The following is a 26872-nucleotide window of genomic DNA, read 5'->3' on the forward strand; positions in this document are numbered from 1 at the left end:
AAAACCCTACAAGGTAGGAGTTAAAGATGAAGAAACTGAGGCTTACAGAGATCAAAGGACTTCCCAAGGTCACACAAGTAGTAAATGGCAGAGTCAAGATTCGAACTCAAGTAGTTCATCTCCAGCATGTAAGCTCTCAGCTAGATGTGCTTGACGATGTGCGCCTGTGCGCACGCGCGTGTGTGCGCGTGTATGTGTGCATGCGTGTGTGTGCGTGTGCTGAGGCAAGTGCTCTGCAGTACAGAGTCCTGCATCATCTGGCAACAGAAAGCTCAGGGGTTGAGCTTTTGAACCAAACACCCTGGGTCTGTGTGACCTGATGAAGGTCCTTCCCCTCTCTAAGCCTGTTTCCACGTCTACAAAATAGAGGTGACGACTGTACCTAAACTTTTGGGCAGTTTTAAGGACGGGGCAGGTAAAGTGCTTAGTACAGTCTGGCATATGGTTAAGTGCTCAGAAAATGAGAGCTACAATTGTAATTTTTAATGATTAAGTAAATCTCCATATTCATTGATGAATAAACGAATAATGCATGAACACAGATAGCTAGGTTGTGAAGAGGAAGAGACTCCAGAGCAATTGGAGATTGGATGGTGGGGGTGATAGAGCCAAATAAATGAGCCTAGTCTGGGAAGGAAAGCCGGCCACAGAATAGCACATGCCCAGGCAGCACAGGCAGCCTGTCCAGAGCGCAGACCGAAAGGTGAGCAGGGGCCAGTGAGGAGGGCTGAACTGATGGTGACCTCTGAGTGGCTGCCTTCCTGAGGGAAGAACCGGAGAAGCCTGATCTTGGTGCAAGACGTGGTTCTTAGACCCCTTCAGGCCACAGTTTCTAAATCATTCCCTTTTCCCTTCCCCAAGGATTGACCACCTAACCCCAAATAGAGGGCCTTAAAAGTCTTCTGGGCAGGACAGCCATGGATTCAGAAAAACACTCACCTGAAGGTCCAAGGTCCAAGGTCAAGCACCTTACCTCTGACCACAAGGCCTCTGCCCTCCCAGAAGGTACGGAGCCCAGAAAGCCCTAGCAAATCCGTTCCCCTTCACCACACCCCTCCCTCCAGCGAGATCAGATCTAAACAAACACCAGAGGCAGCCTTAGAAGGAAAACCCTTAAGGAATAGGAAAGAATCTTATAGGTTAATTGTGCCTTCTTGAACCTCTGTGAGCCTGGAGCAGACCCCACCCGTCCCATCGGCTTCACCCTACCCCACCTCACTCTAACCTGGGAGGGCAGCCCTGAGCCCAGACACTCCTGTTCAGCACTGGGGTACCAGAACTCTCTCTGTCCAAGCCAGGCCTGGGACATTTTTCCTCTGAAGTTCCTCAAGGAAACCCTCACCTGAGCCCCTGTTTAAACCCTGCAGGTAGACGAAGGAGAGGGGAAGTGTATTTCCAGTCTGTTCACCACAGTGGTGGTAGGGATTAGCAAGTGTTTCTCGGTGAGGCTCTCTTTTATCTGGAAGTGGGCAGTATCTCGTTTAATGGCCCCTTTACAATGCAGGCTGGTGATGGCCCACAATAGCAGGTGGGCCGCTAGGGCCTCAGGTCCCTGGAAAGAGTGGGCCTCTGCGGCTGAGCCAGCTGAGTTCTGTTCTTTCCAGTGGGTCCTCTCCTTCCAGGATGGAGGCTACATTCTTCCTGGCACTCCTCTCTCCAGTCACCTCCTGTTCTGGCTGGTTCCTGGTAACAGAGAAAGAATCTCCAGACAGCACTCTGGCCGCTTCTTCCTTCTCAGCCCAGGGTAAGTCTTCTCTGAACTGTTACTGTTTAATAACTATAAATAGTTTCTTTTTCCCCCCTATTAACAGAAGAAATAATGTCGACAAGAGAAGCAAAAAGAATAAACTACAAATCACCCCTGATCCCACTACCCATGACACTCTCTGGGGTTATCTTTCCTGTTCCTTCTCTATTTGTACAAGTGAGTTTTAAAAATAGGAATAGACTAATTTACTAAAGGTAGAGTAAGTGAAAGATTTAAAAGTAGAGAATCAGACCTAGGTTCAAGACCAGCTCAGAGACCCCCTGGAAACAACCTTGGGTAAATCATTTCACTTCTAGGCCTCACTTTCCTCATTTGTAAAGTAAGGATAATAGTACTTACTTCACAGGGTCATTGTGAGGATTAAATGAGATTAAACACTGAGCCCAGTGAGTCCCACATACAGTAAGGACTCATTAAACACTAATAATTGCACTGTAAGCGTAGGAAGTAACTTCCATGATGCCAAGGGGCCTTCGGTAGCATCCTTTTGAACTGTGATTCAGTATCTAACTATATCCAGATATCTTAATTTACTTCACTGTGCCTCTGCTGAAGGGTATTTATATTATTTCTAATTTTTCAAGATTATAAACAATGCTCTGATGCATATCCTTGCAGGTAACTCTTTGCACACAGATTTTTTGCTTAGGCTAAATTCTTATGAGTGAAATTGCTATATCAAAGGATGAGCTAAAATCTACAGCCAAAGTTTTGACTGATTCACACTCCCTCCAGCAAGGAGAGAGCCCGTTTCCCCTCACCCTTGCCAACACCAGGGTTTAGCATTTTCTTTTATCTTTATCAACTTGATAAATGAAAAGAAAAAACTGCATGTTTGTTTCCAGGGTTTTCAGAGACTTTCTCTTGGTTTTTTTAAGGGGAGCTTTCAGGATGACTTTAGACCCCATGACTCCTCGTGTTCAAGGAACCTCTAAGAAGGAATGTAGGTGGTGTTATTGGCAGAACTGTGATAAAAATCTAAAGTACAGAGTGTAAAAGGGCCTGGAGCCTGCCCACTCCTTAACCTGCCTCTTCACGAGCACAACTTCCAGGTCCTTTCATGCCTTCAAATCAGGGCCATATTCTCTAAGTAGGGTGTGTGGCCTTTCCTGCACGTTAAGTCCAGTGATGGGGCAGAGAAGAATATTCTGATGAAATACTTAGCACTTTAGGTGCATACCCAGAATAGTAATTATGGGACCCACAGGACCCATAATGGGTACCTACAGTGATGCTTTATCCCAAATCCGAGGTTCCAATCCAAACTCCTTTGCTTAAGGAGGGGTGCTTTCTCTAAATTTCAGTTTATTTATCACATGGGGCCAATAATACATTCTGCCCCCACCTCTCTGTGGCTTTAAACAGAAGAGATAAAGTATAGGAGGACACTTTGTAAACTGAAAAGTCCTTTACGCATAGAAGGGGCCGTTTTTAAGCAAGGCTGAGTGCTGTGACAAGCTGTGTATTGAGGCTGGAAACAGGTGCTGGGGGACCCTCTTCTAGGCTGGTGCTCACTGATACTACTACCTCTTCCTTGCCACTGGCTTTACACTGAGATCTTCTTTAATACTCTGGCTAACCCCACTGAGGGATGAAAGGAAACTGAAATTTACAGAACAAAGTCACTGGCCCAAAAGAATATGCTAATAAGGAGGGCAGGGATTCAAACTTTGGAGGTCTTCCCTAGGGCATGGGGGAAGAAGGCAACAGCTGATTTGCCCAGAATGTCTTGTGTAAATTATGTGTATTAATTCATTTTTCATTTATTCAACACATATTTACCTGGGACAGGTACCATGTGTGAAATTTATTTTTCCTTGTATAGTTTCTGCAGTCCAGAAGCTAATAAATCATTCCTACCTTGTAAGTGTTATCAATCAACCTATCTACTTTTCTTCCTTCCTGCCCTCTCACCTTCTACCTACCTACCCATCCATCCATCCATCCATCCATCCATCCATTCCAGGCTTTGTTCCCAAAAGGTGCTCAGGAGGCTGAAAGGACTGTTTCCATGGCTTAGGGTCAGGCAGACCTTGATTTGATCCTATCTCTGTCACTAAGTAGATAGCCAAGTGACCTTAGATGGGTTACCTCACCTTTCTGAGCCTGCTCCTTTTCTGTAAAATGGGGATAATTATAATAACTACTTTACAGGACTCAAGAGAATTACATGATATGCATATAAAGCACCTAGAACTGTGCCTGGCATGTACTAAGGACACTGTGTTATCTCCTTTAATCCTCATAGTGATCATTTCACTGAGGAGGAAACTTAGGCAATGAGGGAGTGAAGTTGCTTGTCCAAAGTCTCAGGCAGTTGACTCCAGAGTTACTTCTTTAGTAACCTGGCCAACACTCCAGGAGTCAAGGCTGTCTGGGATGGATTATGTGATCCCATTTTACAGGGAGGAATGTGACAAAGCATCTAAAGAAAGTATCATAGAGTAAGTGCTCAATAAATGATAACAATTCTAATTAAGATCAGATCTGATGCCTAAGCTCACTGCCTAGAGCCTGAAACTTAGACAGCCCCCATTCTCCATTCATGCACCTCATTGGGAAGCTCTGAGCAAAGATTCTGAATTTTTACTATCTTTATCTCCACCTTGACTCCAGAAAGGATGGGGACACAATGATCATTTAGACAATGGGCATTTATTTTGGTTTAGTGACATTTAAACTGGGGTTGTGTATAGAACTTCTAATTACAAAAGCACAATCAATGCAGAAAATTTGGTTGGGGAGGAGAGGGGAGGGAAACAATTAAAATCCTGTCATTTCACCTGAGGCTTATGGGCACCAGATCCTCGGTGTGGGACTGGAGTGTTTCCCTCCTTCATAGCTTGGGGGGAGGGTAAGAGTTTGCTTGGTAAATGTTTTGGACACCTTAAAAAAATATCCTGTCATTTAGGCACCCGCAGAGAAGCACTGTTGACATTTGGGTACTTGTCCTTTCAATATTTTTATATAGATCGACAGATTTTCATTAAGTTTGGGGTAACCATGAAGTCTTAATGTGCCGGGAAAAGGAAGAGCTGTTAGCAGGGCCATCATGTCCAACAGTGCCAGTCCCTACTGTAAGCAGCACTGTGATTGTGCAGGGCGTAACCTTCACAGACATACAAAGCAGCCCTGGCTCTCAGTGCTTCCTTAACTCAGTGGTCCCAACCTTTACTCCTCCCCAACATACCAAGAATGCAACACTCTTTTGGACAGTGGCTCATGGGCAGCTGTGACCCTGAAAAGCAGAGGGAGGAATGAAAAATTGTGCCATCCTCCAGGGGCGCAGATCATAATGTCTGGAGGAAGCATGTTTCTTTTCCAGAAGTAATTTAGAAAAATCTAGCAAATCACCTAAGTGACTTAATATGCAACTCCACCCTTACAGTGACTCACTAATCTTGTCTCATAGAGAGGGAAACTGAGGCTCTGGGAATAGATTTACCCAGTCACACAGCTAGCAACTGGCCAGTGGTCAGGCAGAACTTGAACCTAAGACAAGCCCTAATTTAGTCTAGTTCTACAAGAATAGCTGCAGAAAGATAAGGGTTCAAATCTCAACTCTTTCACTTACTAGCTTTTGGTTGACAAATCACTTAACCCCCTGAGTCTCACTTTCTTCATCTGTAAAATGAGGTAACAGCTTCCTCACTGGGTTTAAATAAAAAATAAATGAGGGGGGATAAAAAGATTTTCCTAACAATTATTGAGTGTTATGTGCCAGGCACAGTACAATGCACTTCACATACATCATCTCATTTAATCCTCACAATAACCCTATGAGGAGGATACTATTTTTATAGCCATTTATAGGTGAGGAAACTGAGGCTCAAAGACCTTAAGGCATTTGCCCAACATCACATGGCCAGTAAGTGGCTGGGCTGGGATTTGAACCCACATCTGTCAGTCTCAGAGCAATGCTATCAGATAACATAGGTAATTCTTAGCACTGTGTCTGCAACATATAGACATGAAACAAATAGCAGCCATCATTATTTACTGTTATTACTGTGAATATAATTAGTATGTCACATATGATTGGCTGGTCTGTTTTCAATATCCTTTGCCAAGAAACCAAGAACTGGGCCAATCCAAGAAGGGGACGAGAACAGCCCGGCCCAGCCCGAGGGCTTGCCCACACTACACAGGAGTAGGAAAGGGGCAGGAGCGAATGTGCCTCCAGCTTAGGAGGCTTAGCTCCTGCTGGCGGGGTCTGGTGACCTTGTAAACTTATATCCTGCCTACCTATCCAGGACACTAGTCCCTCCATCCCATAGGGCACCTTCTGGAGCCTTCCGTGTGTGAAGACATAGAAACCCTCTGCCCCATGATTTGGGCCTCTGCTGATCTCTGCAGATGGGTGCGGGCAATTAAAGATGCAAGATCCAGAGGGAGAGGACCCATTTTAAAAAGCCCAGCGAGCACAGACACGCTGCCTGGAATCCCAGCCTCCACCTGAGCCCAGCCAGCATGAGTCACCCCCACAGCCCTTTACCTGTGGGTTGCAACACAGCTGACAGAAACTCCGCAGCCTTCCAGGAGGTGGGCACACAGCTACACAGACAAGTGTGCCATCCTTTGGGCTGTAGTGAGCTTTGCAGTTACAACTGGCACCAAATGGCCCTCCTGCCACCAGTCCCCTCTGTGACGTGGCTGGGTACCCAGGCTCCGCTCTCAGGTCAGATCCCAGCTCCAGCTCTACCACTTCCAGGACCTGCAGCTTGAGTGCCTTATTTAATCACTTCGTACCTCAGTTTCCTCATCTCTAAAACAAGGATGATAAAAGTGCCTGTCTCGCCGGGCTGCTGTCAGGATTAGATGAGATGATGTATGCAGAGACTTAGCACAATGCCAGACACTTGCGGTGCACTGAGCGCCCAGCACGTGCCAGACACTGTGGTAGGCACTGGAGACTCCACAGGGAACAAGACACACACAAGGTCTCTGCTCTTGTGGGGTTCACATTCTAGAAGGAGGGGAGACAGACAGTAAACAATTAGAAAGATACCCAAAAGGCATAAGGGCTTTGCAGAGAATTGAAATTCAGTGGTGTGATACAGTGATTGTCTACTTCAACAAGGTTGGCTCGAGAGGCCTGTTCTGAGAGGGTGGCTTTATTAGTAATTAGTATTATTATTTGTCAGGACTCCTCAGCTGTCCCCAACACAGCCTCCAGTGAGAAATCAATTTCTGACAGTTCTCAAACCCTGTCCCCCCTCTCCATAGTTCTGAACAAACCCCAAGAGGGCTCCTTTGAATTCCAACTTTACCTTAAAAACCTCATCAAATTGGCAGGAGTAGCTGACACCCCGCCTTCCCCTGAGAGAGAAAGGAGTGGGCCAAGGTGAGGCTCCCAGGAAGACAGAACAAAGAGATAATTTGCCAAAAGGGAAGGGAAGGGGGTGCAGGGAGAATAGAGAGAGAGAGAGGAAAAACAAAAGATACCAAGATCTTTGGCTTAGATTTAATTTCAGATTAATCCCAGTGGAAGTTCTAAAAAAAGCTCTAGCATCCTCCTGTTTGTGTTTGTGGATTTTCTGGGTTTACCAACCTTGCTCTTTATGGAAGACAGCTCATGGCAATTATTCTACAATTACTTAGTCTAACAGGCATTTGATTTCTCCTGTGTTTCCAATGCAGAGTGTAGTACTTACTAGACTCTGTGAAATGACTACTGGCTACCTAAGGCTTTAGAGGTGACTGATTTCAACCTTCCCGTCCCTTCAATGCTAGCCAGAGGTATGTGGTTTGCTCACATCTCATTCAGATCTGTATCACACAAATATAAAGGGTGCCTCCCACCCTACTTCCCCACCAACACACACACACACACACACCAGACTGTAAACTCCTCCGAGAGTAGTGACCCTGTCTTTTTGGCCTCTGTCTCTCTAGAACCCAGAGTAGGGCCTGGCACACAATAGGTGCTCAATAAATGTCTGTTGAAATGAGGTCACTGATTTTAGCACAAAGGGACAGCCAAATTTGGAGTGAGATGACTGAAGATTCCAATCTCGGCTCTGACACTCACTAGCTTATGCCCTTGGGCAAGTCACATTACCTCTCCGGCTTCCATTTCCTCACCTGTAAAGTGTGTGTGTTGGGGAGGAAGGGAGTGTGGTGATAGTAAGATCTATCACAGTGGGTTACTGTGACAGTCAAAAGAAATCACTTGAATAACTGTAAAAGACTATTCAGAAATAAGATATCACTATCTTAAAGGGAAAGCTCTGGAAAAAAGAAAGGGAACTTATACAGAGAACCACAGGGGAAGATCTGCTCTCTCCTTTGAGAATTCCCCCGTGGCTGTGAAGTATTTGATGCTGGGCAGAGGAGGGGCCAGAGGAATTTGTGTGTAGGGGGGTGTTCCTGGGTATCCAGGATACTAACAAGAAACAGGGATCAAGATTTCCTTCAGCCAAGTATCTGTTTGTCCCTGTACTTTTCCTCTAGCTATCTTCTTTCCAACATTTTTCTCTCCTCCCTCCTCCCTCATCTCCACCCCCCACCCCCTCACCAAGGAAGGAATTGGCCAGCTCCACCCAGCCGCCCCCCCCATAGCTCCACCCCCAAGTTGGCAGGCCAAGAGTTAACAGCTGCACCTGTTGAGGTATACCTGCTGTCGCGGGCACCTGTACCTGTAGCCAATCAGCACCAGCGCTGCCAGGAACCTACCTGTCAGCAGAATCCCGACGCTGAAATCTCAACATAAATCAAACACTTCCCTGGGCAGGGAATGTCTGTGTCAGGCGAGAATTAGAGAAGAGCGGTCAGCAGAGCCTCGGTGCCCCGTGCCGATTGTTCAAGCCTGGGAGCCTGGGAGCCTGGGAGCAGGAAGATGTCGAATGAACTTGAGTGAGTAAACATCAGTGGATGCCTGGCGCTCTCCGAGCATGGAAGCTGGATGGGGTTTCTAGAAGGGGAAAGAGCAGGGAGGCCGGCGCCAAGATTCACAGAGCAATTTGTAAGGGTAAATGAATGGGCTGACGATCTCACTTTGACGTGTCGAGGCAAGCCCCATCTCAAGCTAAGAGCTGAGTGTTTCCCTGGGAAAATAGGTCCCCCCCTCCCCTTTCTCTCTCTGCTGAGCAGTTTCGAGCCAGGCAAGGAAACACAGGACTGAAACTGTGAAGGCTTTCGGTACCACTCTCTGATACTATGAAGGGGCCTTGGAAATCAGACAGCCCCAATCCCACCCAGGCTTTCTATCTTCTTGCCAAAAGGAACTTCTTTGAGGTGGTTCTAAGAACTGTCTTAGGCAGAGAGTTGGGTTTCTCTAAAGGGACTTGTTTGTTGGGCTGGAACAGTCCCAAGTGGGAAGGTTACAGTGTGCTGCTTCAACATAGGCACTTTTTAGTCAGCTGGACCTACGTTCAAATCCAGGCTCTGCTCCTCAGGGGTTGTATGATCTTGATTTGGACAAATCATTCAAGTGATCTGAGCTTCACTATTCTCATCTAGAAAATGGGTACAAGACTGTTCTATAGGATTCTTGAGAGAGTTAAGTGTGATGGAGGTTGTAAAATGCTGAGCACAGAGCTGAGGTCTAAAGATGCACTCAGTAAAATGTGGTTGATTTTACTCAGAGGCAGTTCTAAGGCTGAGGAAGCTGAGATGTGGTTTTCAGTGAGGTCATCTCTATTGCCTGATGATTGTAGGTGTCTTCCTGCCCACATCTGGGATTTGGACTCCCGGCTGGCTGATGCTTCCTTTCATCATGGGTCCCCAACTTGGCTTTCAGACCTCAGAGAAGGTGGGATGAGGCTGGGATTCTGGGCTGCTATAGCCTGGGTTCGGGGAGCTGGCAGAAGCCAGGCTTCTAAAACATAGACTATCTTCTTCCCGCACTCTCAGAGGTGAGTGAGCAGAGACGGATTGAACAATCTTTTTCTCTAGCTGCTCCTTAATAGATTGTTTTAAAGACTTGAAGGCTTGATGGCAGAGCAGTTGGTGGGTCTCAATTCCATGGTACTCTTGGATGCTCTTGGGTTAGCCAACTATGTTCATGGTACAGTCACTGGGCATAAGATTTCTCTTGAATGAGTTCCCAGGGGTTGACAATGTGTTAACAGCTGGAATAAGAATAAGGCCAGTGGAGCCAACACTTGGGTTCAAGTTCCCAGCTCTGTCACTAATTAGCTGTGTGACCTTGGCCAAGTCACTTTATCTATCTGTGTCAGTTTCCTCACCTGTAAATTATGGCCATATTGATACTCACCTAATGGAGTTGTTGGGGTATCCAGTAACTTCAGAAAAACAATTCATTTAAAGCCTCGAAAGGAACAATCTAAAATTCCCTGGTTATTTCATACAGAAATAATCAATCAGTGAGTATTTCTGAACTTTTTGCTTTCTATTTTTCCATACTTAGAAAACAAAACCTCTTGTGATGTATTTCCATCCCACTTCCATCTGCTGGTTAAAACAGCAGAGGCTGCGGACAGAACTGTATTCACTGGTGCCCCTTAGGGGGTCAGTGTCCTGAAGCTGGGTTACTTGAACAGAAAGGTTTCCTCCTTTTCTCCTTCTTGATGGTTTGAGTTTGAAGTCAGATCCCCTGACAGTTTAGACTTCTCCGCTTGGGGTGGGGTGAGGGGAATCAGTGCCTGCTGAGTAATTGCAGGCAGACTCTGAAGTCACCACTAGAGATTACAATGACAGAGTCTCAGTGCCTGGGGGCTCAACTGCCTTTACTGATAAGGCGGGTGGGTGGTGGACTCAAACGCTTGGCTTGCAAGTTTTGAGCTGCTGCTGCTGCTGCAGTGACCACAGTATCCCCAAAAGTGTTGAGTTAAGAGGACTGGTCTTAGAGTCCATCTCGAGCCCTGACAGAATGAACAACTCTTGCTAGGCCTTGGCGTAGCAGGAAAAGCCTGGCTTGCGTATGACTAAATTGTGCCACTTAGCAACTTTAGGACCCTGTAAATTTGCTTCTCCTCTCTGACCCTCAGCTTCCTCCTCTGTCTGTTAACGGCTATAAACACCTACCTGGCCGGGGAAACAGTGAGCTCCTGTATGTGGGCCACCTGGCCCGGAGGAAGAGCTCCACAAACGTGAGCCCTATTACTAGGAGGCCGGCTCTTGAGGAGCACGGAGGCCAAGGCAGTGGAGTTAAAAGCCAGCTCGAGGCAGCTGGCGGGTGGAGCGCACGGGGACTTTCATGTGGTAGGGCTGCCAGCGTCCGCCAGCCTCCGGGGCCTTCGTGAGCCGCCGGGCGCCTTCACCACCGGCTCCGACACCCCGAGGGCTAGAGCCAGTCGCAAGGGATCCTGGGGTGGCGGAGGGCACCGGAAGTCACTGCCCGACGACGCCCTCTTCTCGCGGGAAAAGAGCTCCCGAGGGGGCGGCGGGTCAAAGGCAGGTCGCCATCTTCGCAGTCGTTAAGTGTAGCGGTGCGCGAGGGCCTACTGGGTGTCCGTCCGGCCTGTGCTGTCTCATCCCGCCCGTCGAGGAAATGAGGGGTGAGAGATAAAGTGGTCAGCTCGCAGGAAGTCTGTCGAATGGAGCAGAGAGAGGAAAGTGATCGGGAATCGCCAGGATTCCCCTCTGCAGCCTCCCTGGGCTGCAGTCTGGAATCTTCTCCAAAGCCTTGGAGAGCTGCTACTGAGGGTGGGAGGGGACCTCCATCCGAGCTCCCGGAGCTCTGGGCTCCAGACTGCCTGCAGTGCTGAAAGAGTTAACCAGGAACGCCTCCTGCTGTGGTTTTGTGGTCGAAACCATGATTGCCAGGAGCAAATTTTTGTCGTGCACGGTGTGTTATTAAAAGTCGGAGCTACGCTGCTGGTGAATGAAAAGTTAAAAACCCTCATTAAGGCTAGGCTGTAAAACAGGCCGAGAGGCCAAGACGACCCTAACACCCTAACGGCGCAGCCCCTGCTGCTCGGCCAGCTGCCCTCGCCCTGGGATGGCCCTGTGGGTTCCTGGAGCCAGGAGGGTCTTCAGGGGTCCACACGGAGGAAGAGGGGAAGGAAGGGCCGCAGGGCTGAAACACAAATAGCATACTCGAAGTTGTCTTCGGTGAAAGCAAAAACAACAGCCAAGTCTTTATTGAGCGTTGACTTCACAGCGGACACAGTGTTCACCGCTTGATAAATACATCACCCCTTTACGCCTCCCGGCAATCCAATGAGGGATGGGAGTATAAACAGAATTTTGCGTAAGAGGAGACTTCAGCTTGCCCCAGGCTTCCCAAGATCTCATCTTAACTGAGGGGGCGGAAGGATGCCCCACACCAATGTGCCACCCTGCTTTCTACCAGCACAGATGTTGAAAAAAGGGAAGATATGCCAGACTGTTTTCGGTGCTTATGTCTGAGCAGAGGAATGCAGGTGAATTCTAGTCTCTACTTTCAGTTTTTCTGTATGTTCCACATTTTATATATTATTTCACAAGTCTATATTGCTTTTGAAATGAGGGAGAGGAGTGTCATTTTTAAAAGAGAGGTATTGGTTCATGGGGGAAAAAACAAAAAAAACAAAAAACAGTGTTCTCTAAGTGTGGTTGGTCCCTGGACCAGCTTCATCAGCATCATCACCTGGGAACTCCTTAGAAATGCAAATTTTCAGCCCCACCCTAGACCTACTGAATCGGAAACTCTGGGGGTGGGGTTCAGCAATGTGTTTTAACAGGCCCTCCAGGTGAAAATGATGCACGTTTGAGTTTAAGAACCATTGGCCTAGAAGACCTGGCAGAGGATTGAAAGGCAGGAGGTTCCCACATCCATTGCTGGCCTGCAGTAGAGTTACAGAGTCAGCAGGCTGAGAGCTTTGCTCTGGGGTCACATCTATGTTTGAGCCCAGCTCTGCCACCTATGGACTGGGTGACTTTTGGATGAGCTCCTTAACCTCTGTAAGGGTCGGTTTCTGCATGTGTAAAATGGTGATAACAGCCATCTCACAGGGCATGTGTGAGAATGAAAAGGCACCTATTAAGTTAGATCCTTTTGCTTCCCTTGTGTTCCCTCCCATCTCTGGAACTCACCTTTTCCATTTGTAAAATGGACCAGATAATCCTGGCTGGATGGCCCCCTCCTTCTATTTCTTTTACTTCTTTCAAAAGGTCAGAGGAACTGATGTAGTGAAGGTCCTGAAGGGAAGTTCTCTCACCAGTATTCAGTGTTATTTCACTGGACCTTCCTAGAAGGTCAGTAAGAATTGGGAACTTTTGAGGGCAGGGACAACATGTTATTTACCTTTCTGTCCCAGTACCCAGCATAGGACCTATTATAAGGTAACCCTCAGTGAACGTTTGTTGAAAGAATCAGTGAATTAATGAATGGAAGGATGTGGCACCCTGGGCCTAGAGGTGGATTGCAATTTCTTTCACCTGTCAATCGAACAGTACAGAAAAAAAAATTTAGGACAGTTGGGCAGGAAACCAAGAGGAGAATATAGCATGAAAGGAAAATTCCCATTGAGGGGAGAATTTTCAAAGAGAGAAAATAAGTTTCTGGTATAATTAGAAAATGGCACATAATTAATTTACCTGGAACTAGAAGTGTTGGCTGGAGCCTGACCGCCCTCAGCTTGCCCACCTGGAGCCAGATGATGATACTGGCAGTGCTTGCCCCTCTTTATCTGGGAATCTCCAAGCATCAGGTATTCTCTGCCACTAGGAGAAGGAGAAAGCTAGGCTGTGAGTTGTCAGGCAGTTTTCCGGTGTCTACCCCACAAAGTGGGTATTAGTAATAATAGTTCGTGGTGTTACATGCTGGCACTGTGCTCATCACTTTGCCTCCGTTATCTCATTGCATTTTCCAACAGTAATGCGTCACCACGTTGTAAAGATTAAACAAAACAATGACTAGAAATTGTTGGACCAGCACCTGGCACCTGGGAGGCCCACAGTGAACAGTATCTATCATAATAATTCTGTAAGGTGAGTGCGCTCATCTTCCCTCATTTTTTACAGGTAAGAAAAGTGAGGCACAGAGAGGTCAAGTTGCATAAAGTCACACAGCTAGTAACTAGCAGAGCTGAAACCGGAACCCAGGTCTGCATAGCTCTGGGGCCTACCCAGTTCACACTGCCTCATTCAAACTGGAGTCATTATAGAGCCATGCCCTAGGCTCTGTCATTTCCCCCATTGAGGCCCCCAAATGAGCCCCCAGCATGTGACAAGGCACATTTCACAACCTGTGCGCCCGGAAACCAGATGGGCCACTTGCAAGCACGACAGCCCTGGAGCACTCCTGTCATGCCCAGGGAACACCTTGCATGGAGCTGACTGAAAGATGATTCCTCTGTGAGCAGTTGTGGCAGGGCCTCCCTGTGGGTAATTAGTGAGTGTGATTGATCACTGCTGATGAAGCTGGGTGGCTCACAACAGGGTTTGACATGTCACTGGGTGTATCTGAGTGTCAACACCCAGCTCAGGCAGCCCCTGGAACTCTTCCTCCTCAGGCTGGAGGGAAATGGGGCCCAGATCACTGGATCTGTCCTGTGCCAGACACCTCCTTTGGGGGAGCTTGAGGCTACCCCCTTGGTGGTAAGTTTTCTTCCCCCTCCAGTAAAATTGAATCAGAGGCCTTTTCCATCTCTAAATTATTGAAATGCCTTTGAGATAGGCAGTGATTGAGCTGAGTACTGGACAGGAAGCTGAGAGACTTGAATCCCAATCCTGATATGTGCTGTGTGTCCCTAGGCAAGTCACACCTGCTCTCAGAGACTAGACTTATAAGTCTCTTTGTACCCTAACTGGAACCCAGAAAGCCCTAACTAGTGGCTGAGACACATTTACTTAGTCTCATTGGAAGTTTTAAGTGGCTCAGCCAGAAAGCACTAGGCATTTGAGGCTGAAATGATTTGGGATGAAACCCTATGTCACCATTTCAGTCTTCCTCCATCCTGGTGGCCCGAATGACGGTTGTTGGGGTTAGGAGGCTGAGTCTGACTGAGCATGGAGCAGCTGCTACCATACCCCTCCATGCTGTGGACCCAGAGTGAACTTCTGGGGAAAGGCCCCACCCACACTCGAACCCCCAGCTGGGTGATTTGCAAATCCCCACAGGCTAGGAAGGAGGCTTCTGGAAGTGAGGCCTATCAGGCAAATGCCAGAGCTCCTGTCTCCTGATCTTGTATCCAACTCTCTCCCAAATGGAGGAGAAGCCAGACCAAGGAGGCTCTGAGGAGGCAGCTCTGTGAAGGTTCTTGATGCTGGAAACCAGAGACCTCTGTTCTAGGCCTGGTGCCAAGAGATACCAGCTGTGTGGCCTTAGGCAAGCCAGTGGCCTCTGTGGCTCATTTTTTTCCTGCTATCAAATGGGGATAGTCATACCTTCTCTCCCTACCTTACAGGGGCGTTGCAGGCTCGGAGGTGATGACAAATGTGTGAGAAGCATGTTGAAAAATACAACACACTATGCAAATGTGAGAGATTATCAAATCTCAGCCTTGAGTTTCCTCCTCAGTGGGCTGGCCTTCCTTGAAACAAGGCAATATATGCAAAAAGCCTGGCTCACACAGTAGGCGGACAAGCTCTAGGAGCTATCCCAAGTTTATGCCTTTGATCTTGCCTTCCTAGAAGGTCCAAGATCCTCCCTACCCATCTTCATGCTCCCTCTTCTCTTCCACCCCTCTTCTCAACCAGCATCTAGTCACTCCCCAAAGTTTAGGCAGGTAAGAAGTCCTCCTGCTTGTTTTCCTTCATAGCTTTCTTTAGCTGATAGAAGCTGTTCATTTGTTTTTGTGGTCATGTCTGTCTTGCCTGCCACTAAAATGCAACCTCTGTGATCATAGAGATGATCTTGTCTTGGCCTAGGGCAAGGCCTGGCACCTAGTTTAATAAATGTTGATAAATATCTATTAAAATGAGGGATAGATGGTTAGCTGGATGGATGCCGCCCAGATTTATTGTTTTTCCCCCCTGTCTTCTACATCCCCTCTTGGAAACTAGTGGCTGACAGAAAAGTGACTTGTCACAGAGTTAAATCCCAGGAGCCTGGCTTTGTAACTCACTCGGCCAGTCCGCTGGAACAGGTCACCTAACATCTCTGTTGTCTTTTTCCTGGTCTGTAAAGTAGAGATAATAACACATCATGTATATTGGGAAGCTCCACGAGATAATGAATGTGAAAGTCAAGGCAAGGGGTTATTACACTGTCTCTTTTGTTTTTGACATGGAACCTGGTTCACAGACAGGAGGCTTGGGTAGGATGTTAATTTAAGAACCTCAGGCAGAGTCTCCTCTTTACTCTCATTTGGGGATTCTGAGATGATGATGGTCAGGGTGATGATGGCAATGATGGCTATTATTTACTGAGTGATTATTCTCTGGCAAGCTCTAGGCTAAGCACATTTCTTATGTTAATGCACTTAATTCTCCTAACAACCCATGAGATTATACCCATTCAAAGTAGCCAGCCTTGGTGACTCCATCACATGAGTGTGTTCTAATTTTCTTCACAGCACTTATCACTAACTAAAATTAACTCATTTACCTACCTGTTTATGGTCTGTCTTCCCCAATTAGACTGTAAGTTCCATGGGAGCAGAGCCTTATCCATCTTATTCTTGGCTGACAGATGCCTAGAAGAGTCCCTGACTGGCACACAGAAGACATTCAACAGACCAATTTAACAGATGAGGAAAAAGGCTCAGAGGGGCTACATGCCTTACCCAAGGACACACAGTTACTCGGGTCTGCCAGGCTATGACAGATGCTGGTCATACTGATGCTACTTCCTCCCATGGTGCTACAGATTCTTCTGTGCTGTGCCCTGGTGGAGATTTGATGACAAGAAGGCTGCCCAGGGCCAAGTCCTCTCCCCATGCCCTCTTCCTCCATTCCCCTTTCACCTTTGATAGCTGACTAGTTCTGCTTTGGATAGGGACACCAACAGAGAGTTTGTGGAGACCCTTGGGAAGGTGACTGCATAGATTCAAGTCACCTGGTCTCCCTTCTTTGTTCTGGCTCTGTCTCCCATTAATAGCTTACTCCTTCTTGGAACCCTTTTCACATCCCTCACCCATTTGGCCTTCAGTCCTCAATTCTAATCTTTAAGACAACAGGGAGCCAAAAGTTTTTGGATTTCAGGATTTGGCACAAAGGTCAATGCTAACTAAACTTATCCATAGCCAAGACTTTCTGGAAGCCAAATGCTTAGTCTTAGAACATGATGTTGATTGGCAGCATGAGCAGGCATGGAAACCAGGACACTAGAGCTCCCAGCTCCTGGCCAGAAACTCTTCCAGCCATCTCACTTCCTCGCTTAGTGCCCCCTACCTTGTATGGTTGGGATAAATACTTTTTCTGTCTTGCAGTGGAGGATTGGTTCATTGTATTCCAGAGGAAGGGAATTTCCAGAATTAAAAAGGCATTTGAAAGGAGACTAGCATGAGGTAAAGACCTGTATCTTGTAGTCTAACAAGTCCAGGTTCAAGTTGAGCCTCTGCCACTTACTAGCTGAGTGAGCCTGAGCAGGTAGGCTCAGCTTCCCCAGTGCCTATCCATCAGGGCTTTTGTGTGGAGTAGATGAGATGATGCAGAAAAACAGCTGAAATGGTGTCTGCCTGTGGTAAATGCTTGAGGTGTGGTAGCTGCTGTGTTTCAAGGAATCAGACTTTGGGATCCCAGTAGGATGGATTGGAGACCCTTGTAGGCTGAAAAAGTCTCCCAAGTGAGCAAAAAGCACTGTCTGTTGTTTCACTTCTAACACGACTTTATCATTGTCTTCTAAATTTTAATGTTTGAGTAGAGTAAGATAACCGATTCCACCTGAGTCAGCATATTGGGGCTGGGGCCCAGATCTGCCAGTGACTTGCAGGATGACCATGTCTTACACCATTTTGCAACCCCTGAATGTCTAGCTCCAAGCTGGGCTGAGAGCACTTTTTTTTTTTTTTTTGCATATTACTCTTTTATTAGAAATTATAAATGAGAAATTATTTCAATACCTGAAGACCAAACTATAACATAAGATTCCATAGGCTCGAGATTTTTTACATTTGGGAAATAGTAAAGTATATCCTTTCTGTGGCATGGCAACATCATTCTTCTTTTATTGTATTAAGCAAGCGCTTGTTATGTGCCAGAGCCAGCTCTAAGTGTTTTTCATGTGACGATATACTCAATCCTCATAATCCTGTGTGGTGGCTGCTTTTATTGGACTTCTTTTACAAACAAGCATCAGTGCTAAGCACTGGGGTTTCCAATTGACTCAGAGGGTGGGGTCCACCAGGCCTTTCCTTGTTTCTCTCATGACCCCTTAGTTTGGGAGTTCCATTTAGGCCAGGACTGGGGGTAAGAGGTGGGGCAGCCACCTAAGCTTGCTTTTAAAGTTCCTCTAACCCCAGGCCCAAGAGGCAGCTGGGAGGGGCCTCTTCTCACCTCTCCATCTTAAGGCCCTTGATTTATAGCGGCAGAAACTTGGGGTGTGCCTCCCTCTCCGTATTTCTAGAGCAGGAAGGTTTCTGTCATTTCTCTTTCCTGTGTGACAGATCCCTCTCCCTCCCTCTCAGAGCCCAATACCCCACACCCTGGGGCTCAGTGGGATGGGAGACACTGCCCTGGAGGAAGCCCCTGCTAGAGTGCCGCCCTCGGCCTGCGGGTGCAGCCTGGCTGCTGTTCCCACTCTGTGTCTGAGAATGTAGGCTTGAGCTGCAGGGCAGCAGAAGGGCATTTCTTGTGGCGTGATTTGTGAAGGTCCTTGTGCACCCACCTGCTGCCACAGTGCCTGCAATTCCATAACTAAAGCATTTTTCAGTTTAGGTAAGGATTGCCCTCTTGCATTATGGTTAAGCAGTATGGCTTAGTGGAAAGAATGTGGTTTTGGTATAGACAAGCCTGGGTTTAAATTCCTGGTTGTGTCATGGACTTGCTGGGTGATTTGGGGCATTTTCTTATCTTCTCCAAACTCAGGTTTCTCCATCTGTAAAATGAAGCAAATGATCCTTACCTCATAGCGTTCTTGTAAGGAGCAGAGCTGTTGCGTGGAGGGTGTTCATATATAGTGTAGTAAATGGCAGCTGGCATCGTTCCTGTGTCTCTAACGTGAACTTATGAGACTTAACCTAGAAAAGGGACATTTGGACCCCAGGAGACCAATCAGTGCCACATCATCTCTGGGGCACGCTTTCCCCAAGCCTGGCTGTCCCCCCTCCCCCCATCTTCTCACCACCACTATCCTTCACACATTTTTTGTTCTAAAATGAACATAACAAGAACTTTCCCACCTCTATACCCCTGCTCACAGTTAAGAGCATGTTCTACACCAGTGATTCCCAAAGTGTGGTCCCCAGACTACCAGCATCAGCGTTACTGGGGAACTTAGAAATGCAAATTCTCAGCCATCCCAGAGCTACTGAATCAGAAACTCTAGGGATATGACCCAGAAATCTGTGTTTTAATAGGCCTTCCATGTCATTCTGATACAGCAAAGTTTGAGAACACTATTCTGTATTACTAAACCATCCTGCTCTAACTTGAATCCCCTCTGGGCCACTCACTAATCCACTAACTGGGACCTTGGACAACTCCCTTACTTCTCTGAGCTTCAGCTTCCGTGTGTGTAAAATAGGAACAATAATAGTACCTGCCTCGCAGGGTTGCTGTAAGAATTAAATGAGATAATCCATTAAAAGTGCTTAGCTTAGTACCTAAACTGTGGTCAATAAAGATTAGATATTTTTATCATCTTGTCATTATTCTGTATTATGTCCCTATTCCTGGTCCCCTCCTCCTACATTCCTGAGTGATATAATCCCCCGTGCTGAGTGTCCCCAACTAAAATGTCTGCCTCCTCTGAAAAGTCTTTCCTGGTCTCTTTCCTTTGAGCCCATGTGGCTTGTATCTGTCCAAATTCTCAGTGCAGTGCCCAGGTTCTGCCTGCCTGTGTGTGCCCTGCAGCACTGTACTCCAGTTCCTGACATCTGAGGAGCTACTTGGGCACTCTACAATAAATGTGGGTCTGAAATGCCATTTCCCAAGACCAGTTTCCGCCTACGGGCTTCCTTCCTCTGGTTCTCGCTGTCCCTCGCCACACTCTGTCTAAACTGAAATGCTCTCCAGCCTTCTGTGTCTTTCATGGTCTTGAGGAGAATATGATCAGAAGAACTCATGCGGAGTTATCTGGAAATTTTATTTTTTGCAGCTTGTCATTGTTATTTCCCATCCTTGTTACATAATTCCCCTTGAATAAGTATCTACCATGGAAGCATTTTGTTGAATCTTCTCTGAAGCCTTGCAGGGTTGGGATTACAGTCTGCATGCTGTAGGTGAGGGAACTGAGGCCCCAGGTCTACAGCCTCTACGTGGTAACATTTGGTAGTGACCCAAAGCATCTAGCTCCAGAGTTCATTCTACTACCCAAGACTGCCCATTGGTGACAGAAGCAGTTTCAGGTTTTCAAAGCTGTAAACTCTGAATTCCTGGGCGTTGCCTGAGGCTACCATTCATGGCCCTTCCGCTGAAATAGCCTAAATTTGACCTTCCTTAATTTCAGTTTCAGATCTGTGCGGCTACTAAAGAACGACCCAGTTAACTTCCAGAAGTTCCCCTACACTAATGAGGATGAGGCCTGGAAGACCTACCTGGAAAACCCCTTGACAGCTGCCACGAAGGCCATGATGAGAGTCAACGGAGATGATGACAGCGTTGCGGCCCTGAGCTTCCTCTACGATTACTACATGGTATGTTTGCCATCTCTGGGCATGCCCTGCTCTGACTGAATGTGAGTCTTTGTTTTCAGGCCTCATGGCTCACCAGCCCACCATGACCACCCCTAGCCCCTCACTGTGTTCTTTCTCACCTCTGGGTCTTTGAACATGCAGTTCCCTCTGCCTGGCACACCCCCACCCTTGCTTTTCCCCTGGATAAACCCTACTCTCAGCTTTGGGTCTTAGCTTCAATGTCACTTCATTCATTCGCTGGAGGCGGAGGAGGCTTTCTGGGGTCTTCCATTCTGTGCCTCCTCTGGGCACCCTTAGCAGCCATCATTATCCTTGATGCTCTTTAGAAACTTGCTATTTGTGCATTTATTCCTCCATTTCCCCCATGAGCTCCTGGAGGACAGGAACCATGTCATGATCATCACTGAGTCCCTAGCACCCAGTACTGCCTGCCACACAGCACCCAATACGTATTGAATGGATCAGTGCCTTGGCCACACACACTCCCATCACAGCAATACCCCCAACCTACCATCTTCTTTCTGCCCCTGTCCCTTAGGTCATCCCAGATGCCCTGTCATCCCCACCTGCCTGTTCCAGCCCCACCACCTAGAATGTACCTTCTGCTCTTGAATCCATTCCTTGCCTTCAGGGACCTTCCCAAGGCCCACCTTCTCTTGGAAGCCTTTCTGCCACATCATCTCTCCCTCTCCTGAGTGTCTCACTGTTATTCATACCCTTGCTGCCTTTATATGCAATGTAGCACCTGGGACAGACCATCTTTTATTGTTCTCTAATTGTTTCCAGGGCGCCGGCCTTGATTTTGGGAGACTGTAAGTTCCCGAGAACGGGAATTAGGCCCTCTCGTGTATGATAAGTGGGCTTAAACCAGTCAGCAACCACAAGTACATAACACAGATGACATCATCCCTCTTCCAGTGCCTGTGCCAGACACTGCTAATGGGTTACAACGTGTATTCTCACTGAGGGTTTATGAGGCCACAGAATCTTTTTCAACCTGGAACTACAGGCAGCCCCTACTCATCTGCCTGAATTGTCATATGACAGCAAACTTTCTTGCTACCACTGCACTAGGTGATTCCTCTAAGAGACTTTCCTAGATTTGAGGGTGGAGGACGTGAATAGCTAATTGTTTTGATAACTGAATCTGAACTTGAAGATTTAAAGCCATGTTGTAAATAAGCCCTCAAATTCACTGACTCAAGAAGTAGTTTATCTAATTACTGCAAGAAGGAAGGTAAACTCTGTAAATTCAGAGGCCAAGAGGGTAAGTGGTCTCAGATACAAGAAAGCCCCAAATTATCTCTCTGACTTTGGTTCTCATCTTGGAGTGGTATGGTTACCTACCTTACTTTTTCCCCAGCAGGTTGATAATGTCCTCACAGCATTTGGCCCAGGCTGATGGAAAAGAAATTTGAATTGGCTGCCTCAGTTTGGGAACATGATAGGAACCAGAATTCTAGGTTTAATTCTGGGCTTAAACTCCAGCCTGGGATTTACAGCTTGAAGTTGGACTATAAAATAGAATCCAGCACTATGGCAAGAGGCCATTCCCAGGGCCAGAATGGTGGGGACAGGCTCTGAAGGTGACACCTGTAATGGTTTATTGAAATGCAGTGTACCTCTGAGATAACACCTGCGCCACTCTCCCCATCCCAGAGCACTCTGGATTCAGAGCGGCCCCATGGAGAGTAAGGACATGGTCTAGTGGTATGGGAAGAGCACCAAGTTGGGAGTTTAAGACCTATTTGTACCACAAACTGGCAGTGGGCAATATAGTGGCTTTGGGCAATATAGTTCTAAAGGTGACCACTTCCCATTTCTTACTGAATGCTGGGCACTGTATCAGGCGCCTTTCCTCATGCTCTCTCAAGGGGTGTGATTAAGAACCCAGGCATTAGAGTTATAAGGCTGTGTCGGAGACCTTGTTCTGGCTTTATTAGCCTTAGGAAGAAGTGACCTGGATGCTCTAAAACAAAGCACTATTATAATTATAGTCTTGAAAGATAACTCTTATATGGTGCTCTCCATGTGCCAGGTGCTGGTCTAGGCACTCACAGTAGTCCCCGGGGTTGGCATTACTATCATTATTCCTGTTTTACAGATGAGAACAGTGAGTTACAGAAAGGTTAAGGGGTTTGCCCAAGGTCACACAGCCAGTATGTGGCAGATCTAGGAACTGAAACCTGGATTCAGAGCCCATGCTCCTAATCACTAGGATGACAGAGCCTCTGTGGGCTTCATTTTCCTCATCCACATAATGGGGATAACAGTAGTAGACATCACAGAGTGGTTGTAGGGACTGAATTAGAGGACACGTAGAAGGCACCTAGCACAGGGCCTAGTGCCTAGGAATTACTCTATTAAAAAACAGTGAGCATTATTTTTATTAATAAATTTGCACAATCCCCTTGAAGTAGCTGTTGTAAGCCCCTGCTTGGCATATGCAGAAACTGAAATCTGAGAGAAGTGCAGTCATTTATCCTGAGTCCCACAGCACTTTTAAGTGGTAAAGCTAGAACTTAAGCCAGGCTTAACCTGACTCCAAATTCTATGATTCCTAACTGCTAATCTTGGGGTACTTCTTCCCAGTCTCTAACTTGGGACTCAGACTAAATGATGGCCTGCCAAATCAAAGGACTGGTGGGTTTTCTCCCAGTGACCAAGGTAACTCCTCTGCCTGGCTAAGCCCTCTGGAGTGGTTGAGGCTCCTAATAGCCAGATCTTACCTGAGAGCCATGCAGAAATCCTTCCTTCCTCTCCTCCCAGGGCCCCAAGGAGAAGCGGATACTGTCCTCTAGCACTGGGGGCCGGAACGACCAAGGAAAGAGGTAAGGCTCGCCCACACCACCATCTCTGCCCTTTGCCCTTCCCCACCCCCACCGCCACCTCGGGCCTCCTACCCACTGGGCCCACAGTACTCTTAGAGGCCCATTAAAGTATTTTAATCTATTTTAAAATGAGAAGAAAATAGTTAATATAATCCAGCCTGGGTTATATTTGTATTTATATCAATGCAATTGTAAAAGGTTTTTAAAAATACTTTTTTATGGAGAAAGGGCCTATCAAGGCAAAATAGAACACACACACACACACACACACACACACACACACACACCACACACACACACCACACACAAACACACACACCTTAGATGCCTGCAGGCCATGTGGGCTGGAGTTTACTGAAAACAAACTTCAAAGCCATACTGGTGGAAGAGCCCTGAAGGAAGCTTTTCTATCCCAGCTTCACAAACCTCCTCCCTGCAGCCTTAAAGGGAGGGGACTTTTGGGTTCCTGTGCTGCTTTCCCCAACTCTTTTGGGTCTCTGCCTGGCATTAGTGCCTCAGGGCACTGATGTTCCTTTTCTTGTAGAAAGCAGCCCAGGCCATGCTCATGGCCAGATGGGCACTGGAAAAACCCTGCCCGCCTTTCTCCACTCCCCCCGCCCCCACCTCCCCGTGCAGGGCCTCTGCTGGGAAACCTTTTGTACTCCTCTCTGCCTTCCAGAAAATCCAAACTGCTAGGGCAGGCACTGTGGTTCTTGTGGCGGCTCGGTGCCCCTCCACTGCTAGAAACAGTGGGTTTTGGTGTATAGGACTTTTCTCAAAACTAACTTTAAAAAATGTTTTCAGTTTTTCCAATTATAAAGTAATACCTGTTTATAAAATACTCAAACTCTATCAAAATGTATAAAGTAAAGAGTTTCTTATAAACCTACTCCCCTGTTCCCCTTAATAGTTTGGGGTATATTCTTCCAGACCTTTTTCTCAACATCTATTAGCTTAACTCACGAATACCTACTCTTCCTCCCACCGTGGATGACTCAATACAGTTGTTTTAAAGTGGGTACATTTGACTCTGGATAAGAAATAAATAATTAAACTTTCAGTTTTTTAAATTACCAAGTACTGTAATGGTTAAAGGAGACATTTCACCCCAAACCCTGAGCCTTTACTTGGTTCTATTCTTGACACCCTCCTCCCTGCTCATCCTGTGACAAATTGGCCTGCTGCAGTATCTTGCTTCATGCATGTTAGGAAGACCTGACATTCCATTGGATTAAAAAAGGTCAGTGTGTCAGCATGATAGTCATTCCCCAGTCCAGCCAAGCTCCCTCTCCCGCCCCTCAGAGAGAAGAGATGCACCCACTGATTCTCTTCTCTCTCCCCAGGTACTACCATGGCATGGAATATGAGATGGACCTCGCCCCCCTTGAAAGTCCCACACACCTCATGAAATTCTTGACAGAGAACGTGTCTGGAACCCCAGAGTACCCAGATGTGCTCAGGAAGAATAACCTAATGAGCTTGGAGGGGGTTGTGCCCACCCCAGGCAAGGCAGCCCTCCTCCCGCCAGGCCCCAGCAAGCTGGAAGCTGGCTCTGTGGACAGCTACCTGCTGCCCACCAATGATGTGTATGATAACGGCTCCCTCAACTCCTTGTTTGAGAGCATTCATGCAGTGCCTCCCACACAGCGCTGGCAGCCTGACAGCACCTTCAAAGATGACCCACAGGAGGTGAGGGCCCACCCACGTACCCCTCACAGCATCCCTGGATATGTGCATATGTGAACAGAAAGAGAGAAGACAGTAAGGAGGTCAGAGCTTTGGAGAAAGAGTCCTTGAGCTGAGGCAGGGCTGCCATGTACTGTTGTCTAGGATGTATACTGTACAACCATCACCATTGTATGCAGTGGCCCTGGGCTGAGCCTCCAGCAGCCTGAGTTTGGTCATTTATTTTCTCTGGATTGTGTTTCTCTGCAGTCGCTGCTCTTCCCAGATATCCTGAAAACGTCCCCAGAACCCACGTGTCCAGAGGACTATCTGAGCCCCAAAAGGTAACTCAGCCACTCTGTACCCTTGGCCACCTGGGCAGTGGCCAAGACAGAGCCTCACACTGTCCCCAGAACAAGCATCATCAGTGAATGAAAAGAGGGGAGTGAAGGCACACAAAAGGAGGGAGAACAATTTTCACATCCATCCCTTTCCTGGGCTGTGACGGGGAGCTCAGAGTTCAGCACCCAGTTAGAAAACCAAGGTTCTGTTGTCCTTAGTCTTCCCTATAAGTTTGTCACCTCTTGGGGTCTCTGGTTTCCATTTTTCATTATTCAGCAGGATTGTGTCTCAACAAGGCCATTAAATAGAAACCCTAATGATGTGGAAACTGAGGCCCAGGGAAGTGGAGTGATTTACTGAGGTCACACAGCAAGTCCATTGCAGAGCCCAGGCTTCCTGCTGCACTGCTTTCTGGGATACTCCTGCCTGGGAGCCCAGCCTCACTATCCTGTCCCTTCACCCCGCAGTGACTTTGAGTACACCCTGGGCTCCCCCAAAGCCATCCACATCAAATCGGGCGAGTCGCCCATGGCCTACCTCAACAAGGGCCAGTTCTACCCTGTCACCCTGCGGACCCCAGCAGGTGGCAAAGGCCTTGCCTTGTCCTCCAACAAAGTCAAGGTACGTTGGCCCTGGAACCACTTGGGAAGTAGGTGGGGTGGTCAGGTCAGCCCTGCTGGCTGGGGACCCGGGGAGAGAGTGCTGTTAGATAACTGTGCATTGCCGTGGAGTGGTGGAAACTAAGCAGAAGGCTGGGGCCACTTGACCCAGGCTCTGGCAAGGGATGGGGCTGCCTGGGCCTCTCCTGAGGGTGGGGGTCACAGTGACTGCTGTGTTTGCAGAGTGTGGTGATGGTTGTCTTCGACAATGAGAAGGTCCCAGTGGAGCAGCTGCGGTTCTGGAAGCACTGGCATTCCCGGCAACCCACTGCCAAGCAACGGGTGATCGACGTGGGTGAGAGCCTGCCCAAGCCCTCCATCCCAGTTTCTCTTTCTCTTTCTCTCTCCTTCTCTCTCTCTCACACACACACACATGCATATGCACACGCACACACAGACACACACACACACACCCCAGTCAGGCCTTTCTTGATGTGCCCCTTTTCCCCAGCCTCCTCTGGCCTCTGTAGGACTTATTTTTGACTCCAGCCACCTGCCTGGTCCCTGTCTCCCTGTCTCCAGGTCATACCACTGTGGGGTTTGCAGGGATTTGCATCTGTTGGCTGGAAGCAGTGACCTCTTTTCTGTGTTGCTTTGGGATAAACAGGGCCCTGGGGACCCTAGCAGTGTCAGATAAATAGATCCCTGGGATGCTGGCGTGCTTGTTCCCATCAGGGGGCTTGGCCAATTGAGACACAAATGCATAAGATAACAGTGCAGGCAGCGGGTGATTTGGAAGGCTTGAAACAGTGCAGGGGCAGTTCTGCTTTGGGAGCTGGGACCTTTGGGCTTTGTCAGCAGGTAAGGGATGGGGTAAGGCCAGGTCCTTGTCCCAGGCCCTGAGATGGGTGGGAGGCACAGCCCATCTTCAGGTCTCCAGGTTCATCACTCTCTTCCTAGCCTTGTGACCTGTGTCAGCTCCCTTTCCCTAGCCTCAGTTTCTTCAAGTGTCAATTGGAAATCACCAGCTGCCCTGCCTGC

The 26872-nt window shown here is 47.7% G+C and overlaps 1 protein-coding gene across 4 annotated transcripts in view; it reads left to right on the forward strand.

Annotated features, from left to right (window-relative positions):
* Positions 1 to 8369: 8369 nt before the first annotated feature.
* GRHL3 (grainyhead like transcription factor 3) overlaps positions 8370 to 26872 on the forward strand; it is a 34031-nt gene continuing 15528 nt past the window's right edge. The window contains exons 1-7 of one of the 4 annotated variants that reach the window (XM_006189519.3): positions 8370 to 8623; positions 20208 to 20394; positions 23164 to 23225; positions 24569 to 24914; positions 25161 to 25234; positions 25700 to 25853; positions 26075 to 26186. In XM_006189519.3, coding sequence (XP_006189581.1) covers positions 8607 to 8623; positions 20208 to 20394; positions 23164 to 23225; positions 24569 to 24914; positions 25161 to 25234; positions 25700 to 25853; positions 26075 to 26186 — 952 coding nt within the window. In that variant the 5' untranslated portion in view covers positions 8370 to 8606. Of the gene's footprint in view, positions 8624 to 11467; positions 12097 to 13626; positions 13646 to 20207; positions 20395 to 23163; positions 23226 to 24568; positions 24915 to 25160; positions 25235 to 25699; positions 25854 to 26074; positions 26187 to 26872 lie in introns of those variants that run through there. The other 3 variants (XM_032495482.1, XM_032495483.1, XM_032495484.1) reach the window with 3 other exon arrangements.

The sequence above is a fragment of the Camelus ferus genome, chromosome 13 (assembly GCF_009834535.1).
Source record: "Camelus ferus isolate YT-003-E chromosome 13, BCGSAC_Cfer_1.0, whole genome shotgun sequence".
Classification (NCBI taxonomy): Eukaryota; Metazoa; Chordata; class Mammalia; order Artiodactyla; family Camelidae; genus Camelus; species Camelus ferus.